The 26,354-nt window shown below is 43.6% G+C and overlaps 1 protein-coding gene across 1 annotated transcript in view; it reads right to left on the reverse strand.

Annotated features, from left to right (window-relative positions):
* LOC118473452 (uncharacterized) overlaps window positions 1-23,877 on the reverse strand; it is a 53,724-nt gene extending 29,847 nt beyond the window's left edge. The window contains exon 1 of the mRNA XM_035962830.1: window positions 23,500-23,877. Within this exon, the coding sequence (XP_035818723.1) occupies window positions 23,500-23,877 (378 nt within the window). The remainder of the gene's footprint in view (window positions 1-23,499) is intronic.
* Window positions 23,878-26,354: the final 2,477 nt, after the last annotated feature.

The following is a 26,354-nucleotide window of genomic DNA, read 5'->3' on the forward strand; positions in this document are numbered from 1 at the left end:
GACCTCTCTCTTTCTTGATTTTCAATTCAAATTCATTCTCACTTTTCTTGATAAATAATTTTGAATATGTTGAAGACATCACTCTTGTCATTGAGATAGAAATTCATCTAAACCTCAAGAAATCATCTACTATTAGTAATCCATATTTTTACCACCAATGCTTGGGTATGTGGTTGGTCCAAATAAATCCATGTGCAATAATTCTACTGGCCTACTAGTTCTCATCATGCTCTTGTTGGGATTGGTATTTCCAATTAGTTTACTGGCTTGACATAAGCTACATAATCTATCCTTCTCAAATTTGGCATCCTTCATTCACTCGAGTAGATTATGCTTGATACAATATCAATTGCTTCATGCCAACATGTACTAATTTGCTATGCTATAACCAACACAAACTTGATTTTGAGAATAAAGATGTTAATAATTGAGCTTCTCTTGAATCAAAATCTACCAAGCATAAGTTATTATACCAAAAACCATTGAATATGACATTTGATCAAACCACACATATGATCTCCACATGATTAGCACCAAAGACAAACTTGAATCCAAAATCACATAATTGAGACTTTGATAATAGGTGGAAGTTAAGAGACTCTACCAGCAATATATTTGATATGCTCATGTCATTTGATAATGCAATATTTCCATGTCCCTTAACATTGCCTTTGCCATTATCACCAAAGGTAATGCTTTCAAACTCATCTATGCCATTCTGATTAATTAAATTGAATGGTCCTTGACATCTAGTCGTGAGTTGAGTGCATACACTATCAAGCACCCAATGCCTTCCTCCACCCTTGTAATTAACCTACAAAGATAATTCAATTTCTTTTAGATACCTAAACTCATTGTGATACACCCAGCCCATGTGGGGTTGGCCGAGGCCCAACAAATTAGGGTTGCCCGGAGCCCAACAGTTCATTATGCACACCCAACTCAGGGAAAGGCCCAATCGCCCCAAAAGACTAGTCCAATGGGCGAAGGGTGGCTCTGCCATTTAAAGTGGCTTCCTCCTCCCAAGTTAAGCGAGGTGGGATAATTCTGAGGCTCACACGGTCACTGTCCGACTACAATTGGGCCAACTGGGCCAATTGCGTCTTTGCCAATGGGTAATAGTGGAGGATGTCCTCATCATTGCCACCTTCTTAAAATGGGCCCTAGCTCTGATACCAGATGAATACACCCAGCCCAGGTGGGGTTGGCCGAGGCCCAACAAATTAGGGTTGCCCGGAGCCCAATAGTTCATTATGCACACCCAACTCAGGGAAAGGCCCAATCGCCCCAAAAGACTAGTCCAATGGGGGAAGGGTGGCTCTCCCTTTTAAAGTGGCTTCCTCCTCCCAAGTTAAGTGAGGTGGGATAATTCTGAGGCTCACACGGTCACCGTCGGACTACAATTGGGCCAAATGGGCCAATTGCGTCTTTGCCAACGGGTAATAGTGGAGGATGTCCTCATCACATTGGGTCCTCCAACAATAGTAACTAGGCTCTTGGGCACCCAGATTGTCTTCTTCTTTGGACCAATAGTAGGTTGTTCCAATGGACTTAGGTTTTACACCACTAGTATTTTGGTAAGAAAATAGCAAAAACCAAATCTAATGGACGATATAGATTTGTTCTTATTTTTGCATTATTTTACAAATTTCCCAACTTATTGACATTTAAAGAAAACCGAAGATTACTCCTCACAAAACTAGTCATATGTGTAGCAAAGGTCACATTTCCATTTAAGTGAGTATAGCCCAATCTCTCTTTGTAGAGAGAAAGTCTTTTGCTACCCAAGCATTTTAGCAAACAAGCCTCACCATCATAGGCTTTACCTAAGGCATGAGTGAGCTCATTTACCTCCTTAAGGGTCTCAATTTCGACCACAAGTCACACATCACAAGTGAAACCATCACTCACAGATGATGACATGATGCACTACATGAGGGGTTAGTATGATCAATATTAATACGAGCACTAGAATATTTGTGATATCCTAGCCCCTAGGATGGTGATATCCTAGCCCAAGGCTTAATTAGAATTAATAGAGTATCCATACCAATAAGGTGCATCTTCTTTTTCGAAAGCCTATCTCGAAAGAACCTCCAAGTTAAGTGTGCTTAGCTTGGAGCAATTTGGGATGTGTGGCCGACTGGGAAGTTTTCTCTGGTGCGCATGAGTGAGGACAAAGTGCGCACAAAAGACTCGTGTTGGTCTGTGGGGAAAATATATGATCCTAGAGAGCTGCCAGGAGTAAGTATCACCGGTCCAGGGATTGGACGGGGTGTTACAAGTGGTATCAGAGCTGACCCTCGCGGTTTCATGGGCGTGTGTGGGTTACGGGGTTCGGGTATATGGCGCATGGCACATGTGGGCCCGGAGTGGTCACATGGCATGGCATTTGACGACACTAGATACACGAAGGTGGCTAAGAGGGGAGGTTCCTGGATTGGGGTTGACAGACGAGGACGTCACTCTTCTAAGGGGTGGATTTTGATATTCTGACCCCTGGGATGGTGATATCCTAGCCCAAGGCTTAATATAATTAATAGAGTATCCATATCAACAAGGTGCATCTTCTTTTTTGGAAGTCTATCTCAAAAAAACCTCTAAGTTAAGCGTGCTTAGCTTGGAGCAATTTGGGATGGGTGACCGACTGGGAAGTTTTCTCGGGTGTGCATGAGTGAGGACAAAGTGCGCACAAAAGACTCGTGTTAGTCTATGGGGACGATATATAATCCTAGAGAGCTGCCAGGAGTAAGTACCGCTAGTCCAGGGATTGGATGGGGTGTTTCAAGATTCATCAACAATATCACATGTAACACCTATGCTAGCTATTTCAATAGTATTCTTTTGACTAATATGAGTAAAATGAGCTTCTTTTAGCTTCTCATAAGTTTTAGTGAGAACCTCATGAGTAGCTAAATGCTCCTCAAAGGATTGCTTAAGAGTTTTGTGCTTCTTGTGCAATTCTTTGAACTTTTTTTTGTATTTTTGTTTGAGAAAGAGCTATCCTCTTGTAATAGCTCAATAAGTTCCTGTTCAGGGCCTCTATTGTGAAAGGTCCTCAAAGCATTGCATTATCAATCAAACATGTTTTTAGGCACTACCAAAAGATAGCGAAGCTAACCTTCTTCTGAAGCTACACGTGAGGAAAGGATGAATCTAGGGAGCTTCAGTCCTATGAACATGACTGACGGACAGGAACGAAGGAGAGAACGAACTTCGACCATGTGGTATTATCACACAGAGCAGAAGTAGACGAGAAGAATCCATAAGGTTGGCCAGCGCCACACGAGGAAAGAAAGGACAATGTTACCCCTACAAAAAGTTGTATCCCGCCACTATAAATAGAGAAATGGTGCCATGCATTAGGACATAGGTGGATAACGGAGAGAACAAGGATTTCTCCACTTTCCAAGGTGTTTTGTAAAGCCAAAGGTATTTTTGTAACCATTCATGATAAAATTAGACGAAGTCAAATTAATTGTTCAAGATGATTTGCTATGTTATTCCATTATGTCAAAAATATTCTAAGATATAATTTATCTCTAATCTTGTTCCTTTATTCATTCTCTTCAAAAAGGGGATTCATTAAAGGGAGAAGGAAAAATTAACACATTTGTGTTGCCTTGTTCTTGATTTCACTTAGGAACCAAAAGCAAGTGACTAATAGTTCCTCATTGGAGGATCCTACACATCCTCAGTTTGACTCTAACTATCATTATCCCTCTCATCAAATTGTGCATTACAACCTTTGGAAATGAAGCATGTCATGGACTATCAAAAAGAGATGAAGTCAGCAAATCGCATGCACATCTGTTTCAACTATCAACCGACTTGGAGAGCAAAGGAGGAGTGTTGATGAAGCCAAGTTGGTGGATCCAATGGTCGACCACCCCCTAGATGTCTAGCCACTACACGGCCAATTGTCCTTCCACCTGTCCACCCGACCACCAACTTGACCCCTTTGGTGACCTAAGCTGTCTATAAGTACCCTTTGTCATGTTTTAGACTATAAATACCCTCAAGTGCTCATTTGTATAGTTTAGAAATATAGTGAAGCCACCCTTAGCTTTTAAAGTGAGTGTGCCCTATTGTGTCAAGGGAGAGGAGTGAGGAAAGAGTGAAGAAGTTAGGATTTCTCTTGGATTTTCTATCTACAAGCTTGTATTCTCAGAGGATGGATATTCAACTCCAAGCTTGAGTAAAATTCCCTTTTCTTCTATTGCATTTATATTCTACTTGATTTAATTTCATACTTGTTCATTCTACTTAGTCAATTACGAGAACACAAGTGCATACTTATTTATGTTGTACAAGTGCTTACGTGTTACTTTGACTTGCAACCAGAGCAATAGTGAAATCTTTGCTTAGAAGTGTTGTTTAGGCTTAGTTTTTGTTGGTGGTTGGAGATCTATCACGTGTAGATTTGGTTGGTAGTCCCACCTAGTGACAACGAGTGTGTGTCTAGTGTATCTTGACCCCCTTGTTTGCATAGTTTACGCTGACGATATAACTGAGTTCTTGTAGAACTACCTTTCTCATCTAGGTACCAGCACTTTGGTTCCTAGAAGTGGTTCTATAGCCTCGATGTCTAAGTAACCCCGACTAACTCAATACTATTATGCTTAGGAAGTTGAGTATGTATAATTGAAATAGGGAACCTACTATACCCATGTTGGGAGTTTTCTTCCCTACCGAAGGTCCTCAGGACAAAAACACTTTCGGCAAGAGAATACAAAGGCTCAAGACAAAGGCTTTGCTTTGCACACAAGCAACGCTGCAGAATCCCGAAGCTCGATAGCTTCGGCTCGGATCAAGCAAAGAAATAAAAGACTAAATAGACCTTATTAGATTTAGTTGCTTGTAAATAAGTGTTTAAGGGTACGGATGTAATTTTGCTCGGGCTGCGTCCCGTGCCTATAAATAGGTGAACAGTAACCTCGTACTGTTCACGCTAGATTGTATTCACTTTCTCGCATCCACACCTTCGAGCAAGCCGAAGGTATCAATGTAATATTAGCATTGTTTATTTTCATTTATGTTTTATGGAATATAAGAATAAACCAATTAATGAGATGCAATTAGAATATTTATCCTCTTGCGTCCCTACTCGCATAATAAATGATGAAGGTATATCCTTTTTAACCTTCGTTTGACGAAGGTTTATACCACGAAGAGATAATGCTTCGGTTAGACGAAGGTCGGTAATGACTAACAATTGTGTTGCCTTGTTCTTGATTTATAGCATTTGAGAACAAGTGACCAACATTGGCGCCCACCTCCGGTGAACTCACTTCCACAATTGCAACAATGGCTTCACAAGGCAACCAAGTTGTGGCACCTTCGGCTACGAAGCTGGTGCTCCCAATCACAGGCAGCTCAAGTTCTGAACCAGCCAATAAGAAGCAGAAGAAGGAAGCACATAGAAGGGTACAACATGTTGGAGTGCAAGGACCCTTCATCAAGTCCAAATGGTCTCATATACCAATCACCTTTGAAAGGATCACGATGCCCGAGAGGGGGGTGAATTGGGTTTTCTAAAAATCAACACTAATTAAAACCTAAGCAAGAGCCCAACTTCACCCCAACAACTAGCACTAAGAATATAATACTAGAAATGCAACAATGCTAAGACAATACTTCAAATACTTGCTCAACAAATACACAATGTAAAGTGCTTGAATTAAGTGCGGAATGAAAGCAAGGTTTAGAAGACTCCTCCAATTTTTCCTGAGGTATCGAAGAGTCGGCACTCTCCACTAGTCCTCGTTGGAGCACCCGCGCAAGGGTATCGCTCCCCCTTGGTCCTCGCAAGAACCAAGTGCTCACTACGAGATGATCCTTTGCCACTCCGGCGCGGTGAATCCCTCGAGATCGCTTACAAACTTGAGTCTGGTCACCAACAAGATCTTCACGGTGATCACCGAGCTCCCAACGCCACCAAGCCGTCTAGGTGATGTCGATCACCAAGAGTAAATAGTCGTAGACTTTCACTTGACCAAGAGAAGCCTAATGCAAGTGGTGTGTGCTCTAGGTGGCTCTCGCTAGCGCTAATGAGGAACAAATGCGGATTAGGATTCTCTAATGTCCTCACTAGGTTTTTGGTGCTTGCAATGCTCTAGCAATGTGCTGGAATAAATGTGGGGTGCAAGACATTGAATATGGTGGGTGGAGGGGGTATAAATAGCCCTCACCCACCAACTAGTCGTTACAGGCATCTCACTGCGCAATGGCGCACCGGACAGTCCGGTGCGCCAACGGTGCGCCAACGGTGTGCCAACGGTGCGCCAACGGTCGTTTCCAACGGCTAGTTCTGACAGTTAGCCGTTGGACTCATGGCACACCGGACAGTGAACAGTCATTGTCCGATGCACACCGGACAGTCCGGTGCGCCACTTTAATTCAACTCTGAAACCTGCGCTCTCGGGTTTCTACGTGGGGAAGGCTCTTCCCTGGGCCAGTCTGGGCCCACCTGGCAGAGGGTGCACCGGACAGTCCGGTGCCCCAGGGCCAGAAACCCTACTTCTTGTTTTTCAGCTGTTTTTCAAATCGGTTTTCGTTCTAACTTGTGAGTGAGTTCTAGAGTGACACCTAGCACTGTATGTGAGTGTGATTGTGCACCAACACTACACTAGAACTCTCTTGGTAAAACTACTCATCGACCACCCCTCTTTATAGTACGGCTAAAAGAGAATAAAAGTCCTAACTAAATCACGAGTGTCCACATCTCCTTGACACTCGGACTCCGTAGTCCTTCACCTTTTGTTTCATTGTTTTAGCCATAGCTTCGAGTTCTTATCTCTGGGATTGTTTTCACCGTTGTAGTACTTCTACCTGTAATGCGACCTAACTTACCATTTGTCTCTTCAAAACACATGTTAGTCACATATAACATTACGTTGTCATTAATCACTAAAACCAACCAGGGGCCTAGATGCTTTCAATCTCCCCCTTTTTGGCGATTGATGACAACCCTACAAGATTTGTGAGAGTAGTTTGTTTTGAAGTTTCTGTCAATAGAAAGGATGGTTAGTTATACTCAGTAATCTTTGATAGAAAGAACGTGTACCATAATAATAAGAGTGAGCGCATACACATCGTAAGATTCTTGTTCATATAAAAGTGAAGTTAAATCAATGAATCAAGAACTAGAAGACTGGTGATAAAATATAAGGTGAAAACATAATACACACAGTCAATCATAAGCAACGAGAGTATATATAGAGTTTGTGAGCCAAAAACACCAAGCTAGTACAGAGAGTAGCAAGCACATATATTACATCAAAATGACTCTCTACTAACTCTCTAACTCCCCCTAGCTCTCACAACTCATATCTCTCCCCCTTTGGTGTCAAACACCAAAAGGGACCCTAACCTACACATCTGAGGCGGGAGGAGGCGGCGGGGGCGCATCCGGTCGCGGTCGAGGCAGCAGAGCGAACGCCGGCGGGGGGTCAGAGTCAGTCTCGGATCCAGGATCTGCGGTAGAAGCTGGAGCTGGTACTGACTCGGACTGAGGCCACGCTGCAGAAGCTGCCGGAACAGAAGTGGTCATAGATACTGCCACATCAGTAGTGGTAACAGCAGATGCTGGTGGCACTGGCGGCTGAGGGCAGACAGAGCTGAGAACCGGTGACGTGAAAGCCAGAGTGACCGGCCGGAGCGGAGAGGAAGAAAGACCAACAGAAGAAAGAGGGGGTCATGTCTGAATCGCTGGCACCATAGGAGCCTGAAGCGGAGGAGGTGGAGCAGACTGAACCGGTGGAACTGAGACACCAGAATGCTGCAACATAAGAGCCATGAATGCCCTGCTCTCAGCCCGATCCTGGAGAAGCTGCTGCTGAAGGGAATCCTGTCTGTCCTGTATGGTCTGAAACATCGAGAGCATCCTCTCGAATAACTGCTGATGGGTTGCTGCCTGGCGGGACTGCTCGGCTACCAAGTGAGCCTGCTGCTGAGTGAGTGTCTGAAGAATCGAAGCAAGTGCAGGGTCAATAGCAGGAGGGGCAGCAGGGGTAGCACTAGAACTCCCAGCCTCATGATCATGTGAGCGTGGAGGCATAGGAGGCAGAGGCGGAGGAGGAATCCCAAAATCATCATCATCATCATCAACTGCTGCATCCTGAGCTTCGAACTGATGAAGAGCAGCATCCTCGGCCTGAGAGTCAAAGACTGGAGCAGAAGCTGGCACAGGAGCCTCAGGCGCAGGACGGTAGGACCCAAAGACAAGGCGAGAGGCCTCAAGTGTGCCCTGAAACTGTGGAGGCCGAATCAGCTGCGCAAAGATGTGGCACAAGTAGTGAGCATATGGCAACTGTCGACGAGCACGAATGCCATCCAAAACGGTGTCCTCGATCTCACAAATAAGGAAATCCACGACGTCAAACTCAGAGTGAGAGACCAGGGCACCAAGGAGCCAGAGCTAGATATGTGTGGTAGCCTCCCTGTATCCCATCCTCGGCAAAAGAGTCCGTCTGATAAGCTCAAATAAGTACTTAGCTGCTGTAGTAAAATCTGCCGGTGAACGTCGTGACCCATCTGAGAAGGGCGGGCGGAACAGAGCCGCGACGTGAGTTGTACCGGAGCCACACCGCCGTGAGGGCGACGAGGAGGGTAAGAGGTGTCGTAGCATAAGCTGTGAAGTCGAGTCGACGACTCGGGAAATCCAAAGAGCTGGCGAATCTGACTGGCAGTAATGGTGACATCCTCTCGCTCAAAACAAAACCTCATCCAGTGATGATCTGGGTCTATCCATACAGTCGCGTAGAAAACTCGGACCCACTCCTCAACATACCTGCCGCTGGTAGTCAAAAGAGTCAGAAGGCCAGGCAGATATGTGAGGTGCACCTCAGAGTCAGCACCGGCGGCGAGCAGAAAAGCTGGAAGGTCCAAGAGCTGGTGCACTCGTAGAGCAATCTGTCCAGACATTTGAGCTCTGAAAAAGGACTCCTGAATACAGGTGCTGAATAGGTCAACTGCTGCAAGGTCCCTCTGAGCCGGTAACCAAGACTCTACGGGTACGTATCTGAACCTACGTACCCGTGCCGCTGTAGCACGCTGAAGGTCAAAAAGTCTGGGATCCGCTGCAAGAGGTCGTACATCAGTCTCATCGCGCTCCCGGAATCGAGGTGGAGGGATAGGAGGAGCTGAAGCGGGAGCGGGAGGAGGAGCAGTGGAAGCTGGTGTAGTGGAGGTAGTGGGTATGGCTGTGGTGGTGGATGGCGCAACAGGGGTGACGGGAGCAGGCAGAGTGGGTGGTGGATGGCGCAACAGGGGTGACGGGAGCAGGCAGAGTGGGTGGTGGAGTGGAAGAAGTGGTGTGAGTGGAGGAGCGAGACCGGGAGGCGAGACGACGAACACGGTACGCAATCTGATCTGACAGAGTCTGTGGCTGATCTCCAAGCTTGGCCTGCGCAGCGGCCGCTGCTGCTGCTGCCGCTGCTGCTGCTGCCGCTGCACGGGCTGCTCTGTCCATACGCCGCTTCTTGCGGCCTTCCTGCTGCTCCAAGTGTACTGTCTTGCCCTTGACCTGCCTGAAGGGGCGACGAGGATCCTCATCATCGCCTCCCCCTGGTGCCGACACATTCTTCGTGCGCGGCATCCTGACCTGATGACTGTAAATGAGAGAGAGAGACTAAGCACAGATCGATAAAATCCGATAGAATATCAAAGGATGAGATGACTACCTGGAAAGCTCACACGAGAGGTGACGATCCAGGCAAGACAGGAGATGGCACATGGGCAATCAAGGTCACTGAAATGACAGAAGAGGTGAGCACGCATTAGTCACATAGTCATAAGTATATGAAATGTGAATAAATACATACACAGAGAAATATGGCACAGAAAACAAGAGATGAGACGATCGAGAGGTCAAACGACGTGAAAACGGCGTTTGAACGATAAAAAGTGCCATAGGAGGTTTGGAATTCGAATTGAGGCACGAAATGACGTGGAATTGAGCCGACACTTCACGAATAGGTTTATATGGGTGAATATGAGTGAAGTGTGTGTTTGGTTTGAATTTAGGCGAAGAAAATGAGATTTGGGCACTCAGCTCGGAAACGATCGCTCGAAACGGGGAATTGGGTGAAATTAAAGCCTGGAATATCGGATGGGCGTGAAATTTGGCGAATATGTTACTGGAGATGTTTTGAAGGTGCCTGAAAAATTTGAGTTCAATTGGAGCATTTTTGGCTAGTTTGGGCATTTCACCGAACACGTGGAGGGCGGAGTTTTAGGGTTTCGGGGAAATGGCTATTTGAGGTGGGAAAACCCTCCCGAAGGAGCTAGGAACCTGCAAGGATACTCAAGGCTCACAGAGGAACACATATGACCACTTGGTTTCACTGGATTTCACAGGAAATTGGAATTGACTCACAAGGGGTGGAAGAGGGGGCATCACTAGGCTGAATCAGAGAGAAGAGAGAGGGGTGAAGGCAAAGCTGCTCACCAGAGGGAGAAGGGACGAGTGCAGGCACAGGATCGCCGGAGGATCGCCGCCGGGGAGGGGAGATCGTCGGCGAGGGTGGAGATCGCCGGCGAGGGTGGAGATCGCCTAAACCCGAGAGCAGAGGTTGGCCAGGGGAGAAAATGGGCCTGGCCTCGGGCTTGGGCAGAGAAGAATTTTTTAAAAACTGAGTATGGGCGCACCGGACAGTCTACAGTGCCTGTCCGGTGCACACCGGACAGCGCACAGAAGAAAGGATTATGAGCGCGCGGCTGCCGGTGCACCGGACATTGCACAGTGCAGTGTCCGGTGCACACCGGACTGTCCGGTGAGCCCAGACAGAGGGAAAATTTGGATTTTTTGAATTTTTCTACCTAGTTCCCAACCAAACCAAATCCCAACTTATAAACACACAAAATAACACTTGTTGGGATAGGTATTGGCACCCTCATATACTTTTCTCATAATTTTCAAAATATTTTGCCATAGGCTAGATAATTTTTAGAGAAAATAGGCAAATGGTGAAATTTGCATTTTGGCCTTGCACTAGGGGTTTTCATGAGTGATTTGAGTTTTGAATACTCCCCCTAAGTGCAGTACCTCATGCATATTTCAAGAACCAATCAATTTGCATAAAAAGTAAGAATTTAAGTGCTAAAAGCTTAAAACTAAGACTTGTCAAGTTTGATCCGAGTTAAGCTTTTTCACTCGCTTTGTTGGCGGTTATCTCAACTAGGTTAGACAAGCCCTAGATGCAATACAAGAAATTTAAACATGCAATGCAAGCTTGACAACACCATTTGACATTTTACATAAAATTTCTGAGATCATGAATATTTAGTTCATTCCTCAACATGCAAAAGCGGGTCTTATCAAGTGGCTTAGTGAAAATATCCGCTAATTGATCTTCCGACCTCACTCCTTCTAAAATGATATCTCCTTTAGAAACATGATCTCTAAGGAAGTGATGACAGATATCAATGTGCTTGGTGCGAGAGTGTTGTACAGGGTTATTAGCAATTTTAACAGCACTCTCATTATCACACAACAAAGGTACCTTTTCTAGAACTACGCCATAGTCTAGAAGAGTTTGTTTCATATACAAAATTTGTGTGCAACAAGCACCTGCGGCAATGTATTCCGCTTCGGCAGTTGACAAGGCAACACTATTTTGCTTTTTGGATGTCCATGAAAGTAGTGATCTACCAAGCAGATGGCATCCCCCAGAAGTACTTTTCCTATCAATTTTGCAACCGGCATAATCCGAATCGGAATAGCCAATTAAATCAAAAGTAGCTCCTTTGGGATACCACAGACCAACGCTTGTGGTGTGCCTGAGATACCTAAGAATTCTCTTAACAGCGTGAAGATGAGTTTTCTTAGGATTAGATTGAAATCTAGCACACATGCAGACACTAAACATAATATCGGGCCTAGATGCGGTAAGGTACAATAAACTACCAATCATAGAACGGTAGAGAGTTTGATTAACCGGGTTACCTCCCTCATCTAAGTCGAGATATCCATTTGTAGGCATGGGGGTCTTGATTGGTTTGCACTTCTCCATGTTGAACCTTTTCAACAAGTCTTTGGTATACTTCTCTTGTGAGAGAAAGTTACCATCTTTCATTTGCTTGACTTGAAAGCCGAGGAAGTACGTTAGCTCACCAATCATTGACATCTCGAACTCCTTCGACATCAACTCACCAAATTCCTTGCAATGATAGTCATTTGTCGAGCCAAAGTTTATATCATCAACATATACTTGACAAATGAAAATATCACTGTTATGTTTTTTTGTGAATAGAGTTGTGTCGACGGTCCTGATCTTGAAGCCCTTTTCGATGAGGAAGTCGCGAAGGCGCTCATACCAAGCCCTTGGAGCTTGCTTTAGCCCATATAGCGTCTTGGACAACCTGTAAGCATGGTTAGGATATCTAGGGTCTTCAAATCCAGGCGGTTGCTCAACATATACAAGTTCATTTATGAAGCCATTTAAAAATGCACTTTTTAAGCATGATGCATATGCAAGTAGGATACGGATGGCTTCCAGTCGAGCAACCGGTGCAAAGGTCTCTCCAAAATCTAAGCCTTCAACTTGAGAGAATACCTTTGCAACAAGTCTTGCCTTGTTTCTTACAATCACACCTTGATCATCTTGTTTGTTTCTGAACACCCACTTTGTTCCAATGATTCTTGCATCTTGTGGGGGCTTCTCGAGGGTCCAAACTTCGTTACGGGTGAAGTTGTTAAGTTCTTCATGCATGGCATTCACCCAGTCCGGATCCTGTAGCGCCTCATCTATACAAGTAGGCTCAACACAAGAAACAAAGGAGTGATGTTCAATAAAAGAAGCATGTCTATGTGATCGAGCAATAACCCCTTGTGAAGGACTCCCGATGATTTGATTTGGAGGATGAGCTTGAAGTAGTGATGAGTTTCTCCTGTCAACCACTTGGGAAGAAGATCCTGGAGCATCAACATCTTCGGCTTGTACCCTTGCTTGTTCATGAGAGACAAATGTATCTTCATTTGCATGCCTCTCATCTTTTTCATCATCTTGTGGTACATTTGATGAAGAAGGCCTGTCAATGTTTTGCACCTCTTCTTCATCTTCTTTTGGTTTGATAGCTCCAATAGGCATGTTCTTCATTGCTTCCCTAAGTGGCTCATCACCTACATCATCAAGATTTTCAAGTGCTCCTTGGGAGCCATTAGTCTCATCAAATTCCACATCATATGTTTCTTCTACCACGCCAGTGGCATGGTTGAATACTCGATATGCTTTGGACTTTAATGAATAACCCAAAAGAAAACCAATATCACAACGTCTTTGAAACTTCCCTAGGTGATGGTGTTTCTTGTAGATGTAGCATTTGCACCCAAACACCCTGAAGAAGGAGACGTCTGGCTTTTCCCCATTTAGCAGTTCATAGGGAGTCTTTGCAAGTAGCCAGTGAGGAAATAGCCTGTTTGATGCATAACATGCAGTGTTGACAGCTTCGGCCCAAAACCTCTCCAGTGTGTTATACTCATCAATCATTGTTCTTGCAAGTGTGATCAAGGTCCTGTTTTTCCTTTCAACAACTCCATTTTGTTGAGATGTGTATGTTGCAGATACTTCATATTTGATCCCAATTTCATCACAGTACTCATGAATGTTGGTGTTGTCAAATTCTTTGCCATTATCACTTCTAATCTTCTTGATCTTGCAATCAAATTCATTTTGTGCTTTCTTGGCAAACTTCTTGAATATAGATGCAACTTCAGATTTGTCGTGGAGAAAGAACACCCAAGTGTATCTTGAGAAGTCATCAATAATCACTAGACAGTAGAGGTTGCCACCGGCACTTACATAATTTGTAGGTCCAAATAAATCCATATGAAGTAGTTCCAGTGGCCTTGATGTTGACATGAAAGCTTTAGTAGGATGTGTATTAGCAACTTGCTTTCCAGCTTGACATGCACTACATGGCTTGTCTTTTTCAAACACCACATCCTTTAATCCTCTAACCATGTCTTTCTTTAATACCTTCTTGAGTGTGCTCATCCCAACATGTGCAAGCCTCCTATGCCAAAGCCATCCAAGTGAAGCTTTGGTGAAGAGGCAAGTTCTTAAGTCTGCATCTTCTAAAGTGAAATCCACTAAGTAGAGGTTGTTGTATCTAAATCCCTTGAACACCATTGATTCATCATCCATCTTTGTTACAATAACCTCTGCTGGAGTGAATAAGCATTGAAGTCCAAGATCACAGAGTTGACCCACTGATAATAAATTGAAGCTCAAAGGTGCAACCAAGAGAACATTTGATATTGATAAATCATTTGAAATTGCCACCTTGCCTAGTCCTTGCACTTTTCCTTTTGAATTGTCTCCAAATGTGATTTTATCTTGTCCATCAACATTCTCATCAAGTGAGGTGAACATCCGTGGGTTGCCTGTCATATGTTGTGTGCATCCACTGTCAATAACCCAATGGCTCCCACCGGTCATGTAGTTCACCTACATCCAGAGACAAATCAAGCTTGAGTTTTGAGGGCCCTATATTGCATAGGACCAGTGACTCTCTCAATCAAGGACTTTGCAACCCAGATTTGTCTAGGTCTACTCTTGTTTGGTGGACCTAGAAATGTAACTTTGACCTTTCCATTTGCAACCTTTCTTAGAACATAGTGAGCATTGAAAGCAAATGGTCTTGAGTGCTTAGGCAAGGGAGTTGGTGGTTTGGCTTTGCAGTTGTGGGCAAAATGACCTTCATTTCCACACTCAAAGCATTTGATGGGCTTATGAGTCTGCTTTGGCTTGTATTGAGTGGTAGCTTTCTTTTGCACAAAAGCATTGTATCCAATACCACTCTTGTTGTTTTTCATGACAGTGTTCATAAGCAGCTCATTTTGGAGGTATTGACCCTTGTTGAACTTTTACACACTTGTTGCAAGATGTTCATTTTCACTTTTTAGTTTCTTGACCTCATTTTTAAGCCTTTGATTATCCACTGCCAACTCATTGTTGAAATCATTGTTCTCAATAGCAACCTTTCCTCTAGTAGTTGCATCAGTCAAGTATTTCTTCAATTTTTGGTTGTCTAAAGTTAGGACTTCAACTTGTTCAGTCAATTCAGCATGTAGACTAGTTTGCTCTCCTTGACTCAAATCATCACATGAGGTTGCTACATCAATCTTAACAACAGGGTTAATAGCCTCATGTGTTTTGCAAGATAAACGTTCATTTTCAACATGAAGATTGTCATGATCAAATTTAATTTGAGTATAGGCTTCCTTGATTTTTACTAGTCTATTTTGCAACTCCCTATTAGCTTCATTTAATATGTCACATTTATCCTTAGCATCTTTTAGGGAGATTGTGAGCTCATTTACAGTTGATGACGTAGTTTTATTTTCTTCTTTTATTTCATCACTAGCTTTCATAACTATATCATATTTGGCATTTAAAGATTCATTTTCATTTTTCAACCTATCACATTTAGCTTTTGACTTTCTAATAATTTGAGTATATTCTTTAAGCAAGTCAGCTAGCTCATCATAAGAAGGTGAAGCAAATTCCTCATCACTATCACTATCATCAGTAGTATAAATATCATTTTGTACCTTCCGTTCACCTCTAGCCATGAGGCATAGGTGAGGAGTCGATGATGGCGATGGTGGTGGTGAAGAGAAGTCCCCGGTGATGGCAGCAACTTTTTCATCATTCTCTTCTTCACTTGAAGAAGATCCACTTGATGACTCAATGTCAGTGAGCCAGTCACCAACAATATATGCCTTTCCATTCTTCTTCTTGTGGAACCTCTTTTGCTTCCCATCCTTCCTCTTGAAGAATTTCTTTTCCTTCTTTTCATCATCGCTATCATCTTCTTTCTTGCCCTTGAACTTGTTCTTCTTGGGCTTGTTACATTGATGAGCAAGATGACCGAGCTCACCACAGTTGTAGCAATCCATCTCAGAAATGGGCTTTCTTTTGTTGGAAAAGAATTTCTTCTTTCTTGAATCAAATTTGATGCCTTCTCTATTAAGCTTCTTCAACATCTTGGTGGTCTTCCTTACCATCAAGGCAATGTTAGCATCAAGGTCATCATCACTAGAGGATTCTTCCTCAACTTGTATTTTTGCTTTTCCTTTTCTTTCATGATTTGCTTTGAGAGCCAAATCCTTTCTTTTGGAAGATGATTCTTCTTTGTCGTTGATGTGCATGTACATCTCATGAGCATTGATCTTTCCCAAAATCTGTGTAGGTGTGGTAACTGAAAGATCCATTTGATGAAGCACAGTGACAATGTGTCCATATTTGTCTATTGGGAGGACACTGAGAATCTTCCTCACAACATCCGGTTGTGAGATTTGAGTAAGCCCCAATACATTAACTTCCTCTACAAGAATATTGAGACGTGAGTACATGGCATTGGCATTTTCATTAGCAAGCATTTCAAAAGAATTTAACTTTCTCATGGCTATGTGATATCTCTCCTCACGCTCACTTCTAGTTCCTTCATGTAAAGCACAAATGTCCATCCACAAATCATGAGCATTTTTATGATTTCTTACTCTATTGAACACGTCTTTGCAAAGGCCTCTAAAAAGGGTGTTTTGGCCTTAGCATTCTATTTCTCATAATTGAACTCATCATCTACAAGATTTGTGGGATCTCTAGGTTCGGGGAATCCTTGTGTGGCGGCTTTATAGACACCAATGTCTATAGCCTCTAAATATGCTTCCATACGAATTTTCCAATATGGAAAATCGTCACCATCAAAAACGGGAAGAGGTCCATCCCCACCGGACATCGTAACTCTAGCGGTTAAGCTAATCTACGAGCAACAAGGCTTTGATACCAATTGAAAGGATCACGATGTCCAAGAGGGGGGGTGAATTGGGCTTTTCTAAAAATCAACACTAATTAAAACCTAAGCAAGAGCCCAACTTCACCCCAACAACTAGCACTAAGAATATAATACTAGAAATGCAACAATGCTAAGACAATACTTCAAATACTTGCTCAACAAATACACAATGTAAAGTGCTTGAATTAAGTGCGGAATGTAAAGCAAGGTTTAGAAGACTCCTCCAATTTTTCCCGAGGTATCGAGGAGTCGGCACTCTCCACTAGTCCTCGTTGGAGCACCCTCGCAAGGGTATCGCTCCCCCTTGGTCCTCGCAAGAACCAAGTGCTCACTACGAGATGATCCTTTGCCACTCCGGCGCGATGGATCCCTCGAGACCGCTTACAAACTTGAGTCAGGTCACCAACAAGATCTTCACGGTGATCACCGAGCTCCCAGCGCCACCAAGCCGTCCAGGTGATGCCGATCACCAAGAGTAACAAGCCGTAGACTTTCGCTTGACCAAGAGAAGCCTAATGCAAGTGGTGTGTGCTCTAGGTGGCTCTCGCTAGCGCTAATGAGGAACAAATGCGGATTAGGATTCTCTAATCTCTTCACTAGGCTTTTGGTGCTTGCAATGCTCTAGCAATGTGCTGGAATAAATGTGGGGTGCAAGAAATTGAATATGGTGGGTGGAGGGGGTATAAATAGCCCTCACCCACCAACTAGCTGTTACAGGCATCTCACTGCGCAATGGCGCACCGGACAGTCCGGTGCGCCACCGGTGCGCCAACGGTCGTTTCCAACAGCTAGTTCTGACAGTTAGCCATTGGACTCATGGCACACCGGACAGTGAACAGTCACTGTCTGGTGCACACCGGACAGTCCGGTGCACTGTCTGGTGCGCTGTCCGGTGCGCCACTATAATTCAACTCTGAAACCTGTGCTCTCGGGTTTCTGCGTGGGGAAGGCTCTTCCCTGGGCCCACCTGGCAGAGGGTGCACCGGACAGTCCGGTGCCCCAGGGCCAGAAACCCTACTTCTTGTTTTTCAGCCGTTTTTCAAATCGGTTTTCGTTCTAACTTGTGAGTAAGTTCTAGAGTGACACCTTGCACTATATGTGAGTGTGATTGTGCACCAACACTACACTAGAACTCTCTTGGTCAAACTACTCATCGACAACCCCTCTTTATAGTACGGCTAAAAGAGAATAAAAGACCTAACTAAATCACGAGTGTCCACATCTCCTTGACACTCGGACTCCGTAGTCCTTCACCTTTTGTTTCGTCGTTTTAGCCGTCGCTTCGAGTTCTTATCTCTGGGATTGTTTTCACCGTTGTAGTACTTCTACCTGTAATGCGACCTAACTTACCATTTGTCTCTGCAAAACACACGTTAGTCACATATAACATTATGTTGTCATTAATCACTAAAACCAACCAGGGGCCTAGATGCTTTCATCCTTCTCCCAGGAAGACCTTCAACTCAAGGATTATCTTCACAATGATGCAATAGTCATATCTTGTGTCATCAAGGGATTCTTGGTCCACAATGTCCTAGTGGACATGGGCAGTGCGATAGACATCATCTTCGTGAAGGCTTTCAGGCAAATGCAAGAGCCAGAAGACAAGATACATGATGCAACACACCCCCTCTGTGGCTTTAAAGGAAGGCAGGTCGTGGCACTCGGCAAGATAACTATGTCGATCACCTTCGGCTAAGTTCACAATACAACGGCAGAGCAGGTTGTTTTTGACATTATCGATATGGAGTACCCCTACAATGCAATTATTGGTCGAGGGACGCTGAATGCCTTCGAAGCAATACTCCACCCAGCATATCTCTGCATGAAGATACCTTCTGACCAAGGGCCTATTGTTGTACATGGAAGCCAAGAGGCTGCCAGGAGAGCCGAAGGGAACTGGACGGATTCGAAAGCCATCCATAATATAGATGAAGCCGAAGCTCATCAACAATTCAAGCATAAAAGAGAAAGGGCTGCTTCAGCAGATCAACCAAAGCCCATGCTTCTGTGCGAGGACATAGCCAAGCAGAAGGTACTGTTGGGATCCCAATTATCTGATGAACAAGAGAAGACTTTGTTGAAATTCCTATTCAACAACAAGGATGTCTTTTCTTGGTCAGCCAATGATCTCTTTGGTGTCAATAGAGATGCCATTGAGCACTCACTCATTGTAGATCTGGCCTTTAGGACAAGAAAGCAGAGGCTTCAGAAAATGTTCGACGATAAAGCCGAAGGCGCACGAAACGAAGTGAAAAGGCTTTTGAGTGCCGGTGTTATCAGAGAAGTAACATACCCAGAGTGGCTGACCAATACTGTGATGGTAAAGAAAGCTAATGGAAAATGGAGAATGTGCATCGACTTCACAGATCTCAATAAGGCATGCCCGAAGGATGAATTCCCATTGCCAAGAATAGATTCCCTTGTAGATGTAGTGGTCACTTTAGAGCTTATGAGCTTATTGGACTGCTACTCAGGCTATCATCAAATCTGGATAAAGAAGTAGGATGATCCTAAGACAAGTTTCATAACCCCTAGTGTGACCTATTGCTACCTTCAGATGCCTAAGGGGCTCAAGAATGCTGGAGGAAGCTTCAGCAGGATGACCGCCAAAGTCCTTCACTCCCAAATTGGCAAAAATGTGCTGACATATGTTGATGATATCATAGTAAAGAGCAGAAAGCAAGAAAACCATGTTGCTGATTTGCAAGAAACATTTGCTAACTTCAGAAGGGCTGGTCTTAAACTAAATCCAGAGAAATGTGTCTTCGGAGTGAAGAAGGGCAAATTACTTGGTTGCTTGGTATCAATAAAGGGTATCCAAGATAATCCAAGTAAGATAGAAGCAATACTTCGGATGGAGACACCAAAGTCCAGAAAGGGTGCCCAGAGGTTCACAGGGAGGCTGGCATCATTGAACAGATTTATTTCAAGATCAGCAGAGAGGAACTTGCCATTCTTTGAAGTGCTGAAGTCAGTCGAAGTGTTTCAATGGGGACCAACTCAGCAAAAAGCCTTCGATGAACTGAAGTAGTATTTGATAGAGCTGACAACCTTAAATCCACCTTCGTCAGGAACTCCATTGTTGCTATACGAGCTGCTTCCCACGCTGCGGTTAGTGCAGCGCTTGTACAAGAGAAGCAGGATGGCCAGGCAAGAGTGCCAGTGTACTTCATTTCTGAAGTACTTAGTGCATCAAAGAAAAATTATACAGAGTTAGAGAAGGTGCTACATGCTGTATTAATGGCTTCTAGGAAGCTTCAGCATTACTTCCAAGCATACCATATGATAGTACCTTCTTCACAACCCCTTAAGGACATAATGAGAAATAGAGAAGACACATGAAGGATTGGAAAATGGGCTATAGAATTGAATGAATTCACTATCGACTTCGTTCATAGATCTTCGATCCAATCCCAAGCATTAGCAGACTTCATTGCTGATTGGACGCCAGAGGCTTAGGACGAAGACAAAACAACTGATGCAAAGCCCAGACAGTATTTTGTGATGGATCTTGGGGAACCTTTGGTGTAGGAGCAGCTGCTGTTTTGATTTCACCATCAAAAATCAAAACCTGTTATGCAGCAAGATTAGACTTCACCTGCACAAATAACATTGTAGAGTACGGAGCCCTTCTCTTAGGGCTTCGAAAGCTTAAGGCAATAGGAATAAGAAGGGCAATACTCAAATCTGACTCACAAGTCATTTCAGGACACATTGACAAAAGTAGCAAAGCAAGGGACCCAAAGCTGTAAAAATATATGGACGCAGTCCTAAAGATGGAAGCCTCTTTCGAAGGTTTCTCTGTAAAAAACTTACCAAGAGGAGAAAATGAGCACAAAGATTTGTTAGCCAAATCAGCGGCACAGGGGCTTCCGTTACCTTCGGAGGTGTTCTTTGAAATAATAAAAGCACCTTCGGTTGAGCTTATGGAAAGGGCAGTGCTCACAATCTCACCATTGCACAGTAAAGATTGGACGACTGAGATCATATCTTTCCTCCAGGGCAATTGCCTTTCGGATGACGACGTTTACAATAAAAGAATGGAAGCAAGAACACGACCCTATGTAATTATAGTGGGGGAATTATACAAACAAGGAGTCTACTCTCCATTGCTCAAATGCTTGTCCAAAGCCGAAGGTCAAGAATTGATGAAGGAGATACATGCAGGGTTGTGTGGAGCTCATATTGGGTCTAGGCCTCTGCTAGGGAGGGTTTTTAGACAAGGATTTTACTAGCCGAAGGCAGCTTCGGATGCAGTAGATTTGGTTCAAAAATGTGAAAATTGCCAAAGATGCGCTAGAGACCAGAAACAGCCTTCGTCTTTAACCCAGCTGATAGAGCCCACTTGGCCACTACAAAGGTGGGGCTTAGATTTGTTAGGTTCACTTCCACCAGCACAAGGCAACTTGAAATATGTTGTAGTGGCAGTGGAGTACTTCTCTAAGTGGATCAAAGCTAAGTCCTTAGCTACAATAACTTCGGCCACAGTACAGAAATTCTTTTGGCAAAATATTGTTTGTCGCTTCGGTGTGCCGAAGGCTATCACGGTTGACAATGGAACTCAATTCGATGCTGAAATATTTAAAACCTTTTGTGATCAGATTGGTACAGAAATACACTTTGCATCAGTGAGACATCCGGAGTCAAATGGATTGGTAGAAAGAGCAAATGGAATCATAATAACAGGAATAATGAAGTCAACTTTCAACTAGCCCAAAGAAAAGTGGCCAGACGAACTAATAAAGGTGGTGTGGAACCACAACACTGTCGTATCAAGGTCAACAGGATTTACTCCATTCAATCTTTTGTTTGGTGACGAAGCAATAACACCAGAAGAAGCAAGAAGGGGCTCAATAAGGACCTTGGCTTCGACAGAAGATGAAGAGGATTGCAAAATAACAAAAGACACCATAGAAGGGACTAGGCTCCATGCAGTAGACCACATCAATAAGTACCAGGCTGAAACAATCAAATGGCGCGACCGCAAGGTAAAATTGAAGAATATCAAGCTAGGACATTTGGTGCTTTGTAGAGTGGCCAACCCAGATAAAGTGGGGAAGCTTCCGCTCAAGTGCGAAGGCCCCTTTTTGGTGGTACCTTCATCGAGACCTGGATCCTACAGGCTGAAAGACATGGATGGCAATGACATACCAAGGTCTTGGAATGCAGATGAGCTTCAAAGATATTACATGTAAACTATGCAATTTTCTTATTTTTTTCCTATGGCACCGTTTTCCTTTCAAGAGAGGAGAAAGGTTTTTAATGGGGCCATATGTTGTAATTTTCATTTTTTGTGTAGCCTTGTGCAATACAAGGGCCAAATTCCCCCACATGTAAAATGTAAAATCTATGACTACACCATCGAGTGTAGAAGCCATGAAGAAGCTCAAAAGTCGTCCCTAAGGGGATGCAGAGCTAAGTTGTCACCTAAGAGGTAAGAAGCTCCAAAGTCATTCCTAAAGGGACGCAGAGTAAGTTATGAAGCTCCAATGTCGTTCCTAAGGGAATGCAGAACTAAAATACCACCTAAATCAAAGGTGAAGAAGCTCCAAAGTCATTCCCAAGGAAATGCAGAGCTTAAATACCACCTAAGTAAAAGGTGAGGAGACTCAAAAGTCATTCCTATGGGGATGCAGAGTTTGGATGTGTTTCTGGCATACATTTGCATATTTCATCACATCATCTTTTTGCATTCATACAGACATACATTAGACATTCATAGGCTCATCATCATGGCTTAAAGCATAGACATTAACGAGAAAAAACAGGAGATGATTGTCTTCGATGAGAAAATGTTTCGAAGATGCTTCGTATCAAATGAAACTTCGTTGTGCTCCGTTTCAAATGAAATCTGGTTGCACATGAAAATGCTTTGATGTGAACGAAAAGAAGGGAAGGTGTTTTTCGCCTATGGCTCAAAAGGTTACTAGCATTTGTTTCGCCCGCCTTTAGCCCAAATTTGAGTAATAAATCTATTCCCTATGCTTCAGGCTTCGGTTGGAACGTCAACCAGATCTGATGATGAAAGATTGAAATTTGGCCTGTTGATGGCTCTTGCGTGATTACATCCGTCTTTTATGAAGGCAGCAGCTGTACCACGAGAAGCTACCAGCGCACAAAAGTCTCCATGGTCGGTTATGACTTCATCGAGGACATTAACCTCCTTTTCAATACATTCGAGTGCCCCGGGTACATCTTCGGCAGAGAGGCTGGTTTCCTCATGCAGCTCCAACTGAATTGAAAATACTTCTCAACCGAGCGGTGCATTTGCTTGCAAACTTGAAGCATCTCTCCTTCAGAGCCCTCAGCGCCTCACTAAGCTTCGTATTTTTCTCAGTCGCAACCTTAAGTGTTGCTTTCAAGGCTTTGTTTTCTTGTTCGAATTGATTAGAATTTTCCTTCAAAAGTGTCTAAGAGTCTGATAGGTCTTTGCTTAACTTCTTGTTCTGAGTTTGCGCTTCAGCAAGGGACCCTTCGGCTGAACATAGCATTTTGTCTTTCTCCTTCAAAGAGGCTTTGAGTTCTTTGACCTTATCCTCTAAACCTTTGATAATAATTTCGTTTTTCCTGTATTCGTCGTCTTGTTGTATCTTTAAAGTTTTGCTTAGTAATAAACTCTATAAAAAAAGTTCAAACTTAGAATATTTAAGCTAATACAGGCACACCAGGGGTAACTTAAAATAAGGTACTTACTTTAAAGTTCGAATAAAACAGGCTCCCTATGATATGCTGGCGCCTGTAACAGCTGATATCCTTCTCAAGCTTCAGGAATCCGATGCTCTTTGATAGGGTGCCTATAATTTTTGCACCGGCACGATCGCGGATGCATCCTATAACTTCTTCGTCCACTCCACCAAAGAGCATGGACCCCGGTTTGTAGCCGTAGTTGATAGAAAAATCCTTCAACTCTGCCATATCCTCTTTGGAAAGCTGCTGGCCGCCCAGGTGCCGTAGGTCGAAGTCTGCTTCTTCCAAAGAGATTTCTTTAGCCTTCTTCCTCTTGTCTGAAACTTCTGTGGCCACCTTCTTCTCCACAGCCACGTCTGATATAATCTTGTCAATATCGGACATGGTAGCTGTGAGACCTTCGCCTTCAGTTGCAATGGTCGTGTCACACCTGGTTCTGGGGGCAAAACCGAATGCATATCATATATGGGTCATGATCCATTTTCCACACATATGTTGACGTCACAAGTGTAATATATCAAAAGACAATGCAATAAAGGCGTAAAAGGGAGTAGAGTAACTTTATTACATCATCCAGAACATTGTATCTTAACAAGTATCATAATCAAAGTACGGTGGAATTAAACATGGACACTCTTCCACAGGAAGGTGACTGTCGCTCTTTGGACTCAAAACTCATCAATGTCATCTACGAAGTCTTCGTCATGACCCTCTGATCAAAATATTAGCAAGGGTGAGCTCACTTATGGTCGGGGCTCAGCAAGTGGGGGAGATAATGCAAAGTTAACAAGGTAGGCTATGGATAAGAGGTAAGCATTTTAGTTGATCAATATTTTATTAGCAACACCTGTCTTACTAATAAGTGTGTCCCAAAAATCCCAATTAATCAAAGGCATAAGATTATATCAAAAACACTTAAGTGAAATCACTTAAGCAAACCACTAGTAGATCATTGGATCACGATTTATTTTCCATCTTTAAGTTCAATTATCATGTGAGGGTCCAGGTTGCTCTTAACCGTGAGCACGACTGACATATCAGTTTTACACTCTGCAGAGGTGGTACAAATTAACCCACAAGCCGTGTATCCCATCTAGCCTGGGTTGATTGGACCCATAAACACTGCCGAGGTGAATGGCTAGGGATCCACTATGAGGCTTTCACAGAATATCCTTAGTACAAAGCCACCAGCTAAGGTTTCCACGTCAGTATTGATGGCCCTCTAGGTGAGGTAACTTAGCCAAGACTACCGCCCCATGTTAACATGAGCTGCCATCAAACCATTGTCGCTCCCTCTTTCCCATCTTTCAAGTAGGTTGCTAAGCACTAAGTCTATAGAGCTAATTACCAAAGCCAGAGCCATTATAGCACTCGTGGTTGCACTATTATCCTGGGTGGTCACTCCATGTTCCATTTAATACAAAATGTTCTTGTTTAACCATCGGGTTAACATCATAAATAAAACTTCATTTCCGGAACATAGTATCATTAAAAGAGTGACATCATATTTATCAAGTTGAGCAATAGCAAAAATTGCTAAGCATAGCATTTATCCCAGGGTAATTCAAGGAATAGGGTTGGTAATTCTAGGAAATCCTTATTTAGGCAAATCCCATCAAATTATGCAATATCCAAAAAGTAAACATTATTTTATGCATTATTTGGGTACAAATAGAAATAATCTACATCATAAGTTAAAGAATCATGACAATCTATGTATTTTTTCAAATTATAAAAATAATATCTATATTCAAAATATTATTGTCGGGGTTGATTCCAAATTACATGTATACTTTGGGGAGTAGCACATAAGATTTTAGGACTTATTTTTGATACATTTGTACTGCAGAAAATACAGGAATAATTTCTAGAAAACTGGAGGGCCAAAACACAAAATGGTCGTCTTCTACCTTGAGTTCGTGCTTGTGTGCAGGGAGGAGCTTGACGGGGGGGAGTCGGCCGGACAGGGAGCAGGGAAGTGGAAGGCGACTCGGTCGAGGTGGCTGGGGACGGGTGCGGCTGGGGGCACAGTGTAGACTGACGGTCTAGTGAGCTCCACGGACGGCGAGGGCGAGCAGAGCATGGCGCGGGTGAGAGAAAGAGGAGAGGGAGAGCTTGAGCAGGGGAGAGGGAGAGAGCTCGATCGGTCCTTTTATAGAGGGAGAGGGGAATGGGAGAGGGCATCGGGGGGAGAAGCAATGGACGGCCATCAATGGCCCTAATGGCGGCGGTGACGATTTCTTCAATAATGGCGAGGAGAAGTGTGTTAGGGAGAGGAGGAGGTGGCGCGACGGTTTCTGGTGCAGTGGAAACCGAGGGGACGAGGGCCGGGGCACGGGGTCGACGTCCGGGCAGCTCGGCGGGGGCGCTCCTGCGTGGGCGCAAAGACGAGGAAGAAAGGGCACCTGGCGGGTGGGGCCCGTAGGTAAGTGAGAGAGGGAGAGGGTAGATGGGGAGATGGCGGCCGGTTTGGGCCTAATGGGCCAAATTGGCTAGCTCGTCTAGGGTTTCAAAATTTTCTTTTTTTCCTTTTTTTCTTTTTACCAAAAATATAATCAAATATATTTTTAAATATATCTAAAAATCATAATAATTATCTAAAATTATTTATGACCAAAATATTTATTTTTGGACCAATATTTCTATATTAATTAATTGGATTTTCAATATAAAATAAATTCTACGAAACAACCATAAATCAAATATGAGCAAACAAAATTATTCTAAATGCAAATAAAAATCAAACACGTGAAAGAAAAATTCATTACTATATTTACCACTAATAATCTAAATGCATTATTTTTAGTTGATGGTTTTGTGGTGTTACAGGCAGCTTTGGCATCAATAGGTTTGACAGTCTT

This window comes from Zea mays, chromosome 9 (assembly GCF_902167145.1).
Source record: "Zea mays cultivar B73 chromosome 9, Zm-B73-REFERENCE-NAM-5.0, whole genome shotgun sequence".
NCBI classification, from domain to species: Eukaryota; Viridiplantae; Streptophyta; class Magnoliopsida; order Poales; family Poaceae; genus Zea; species Zea mays.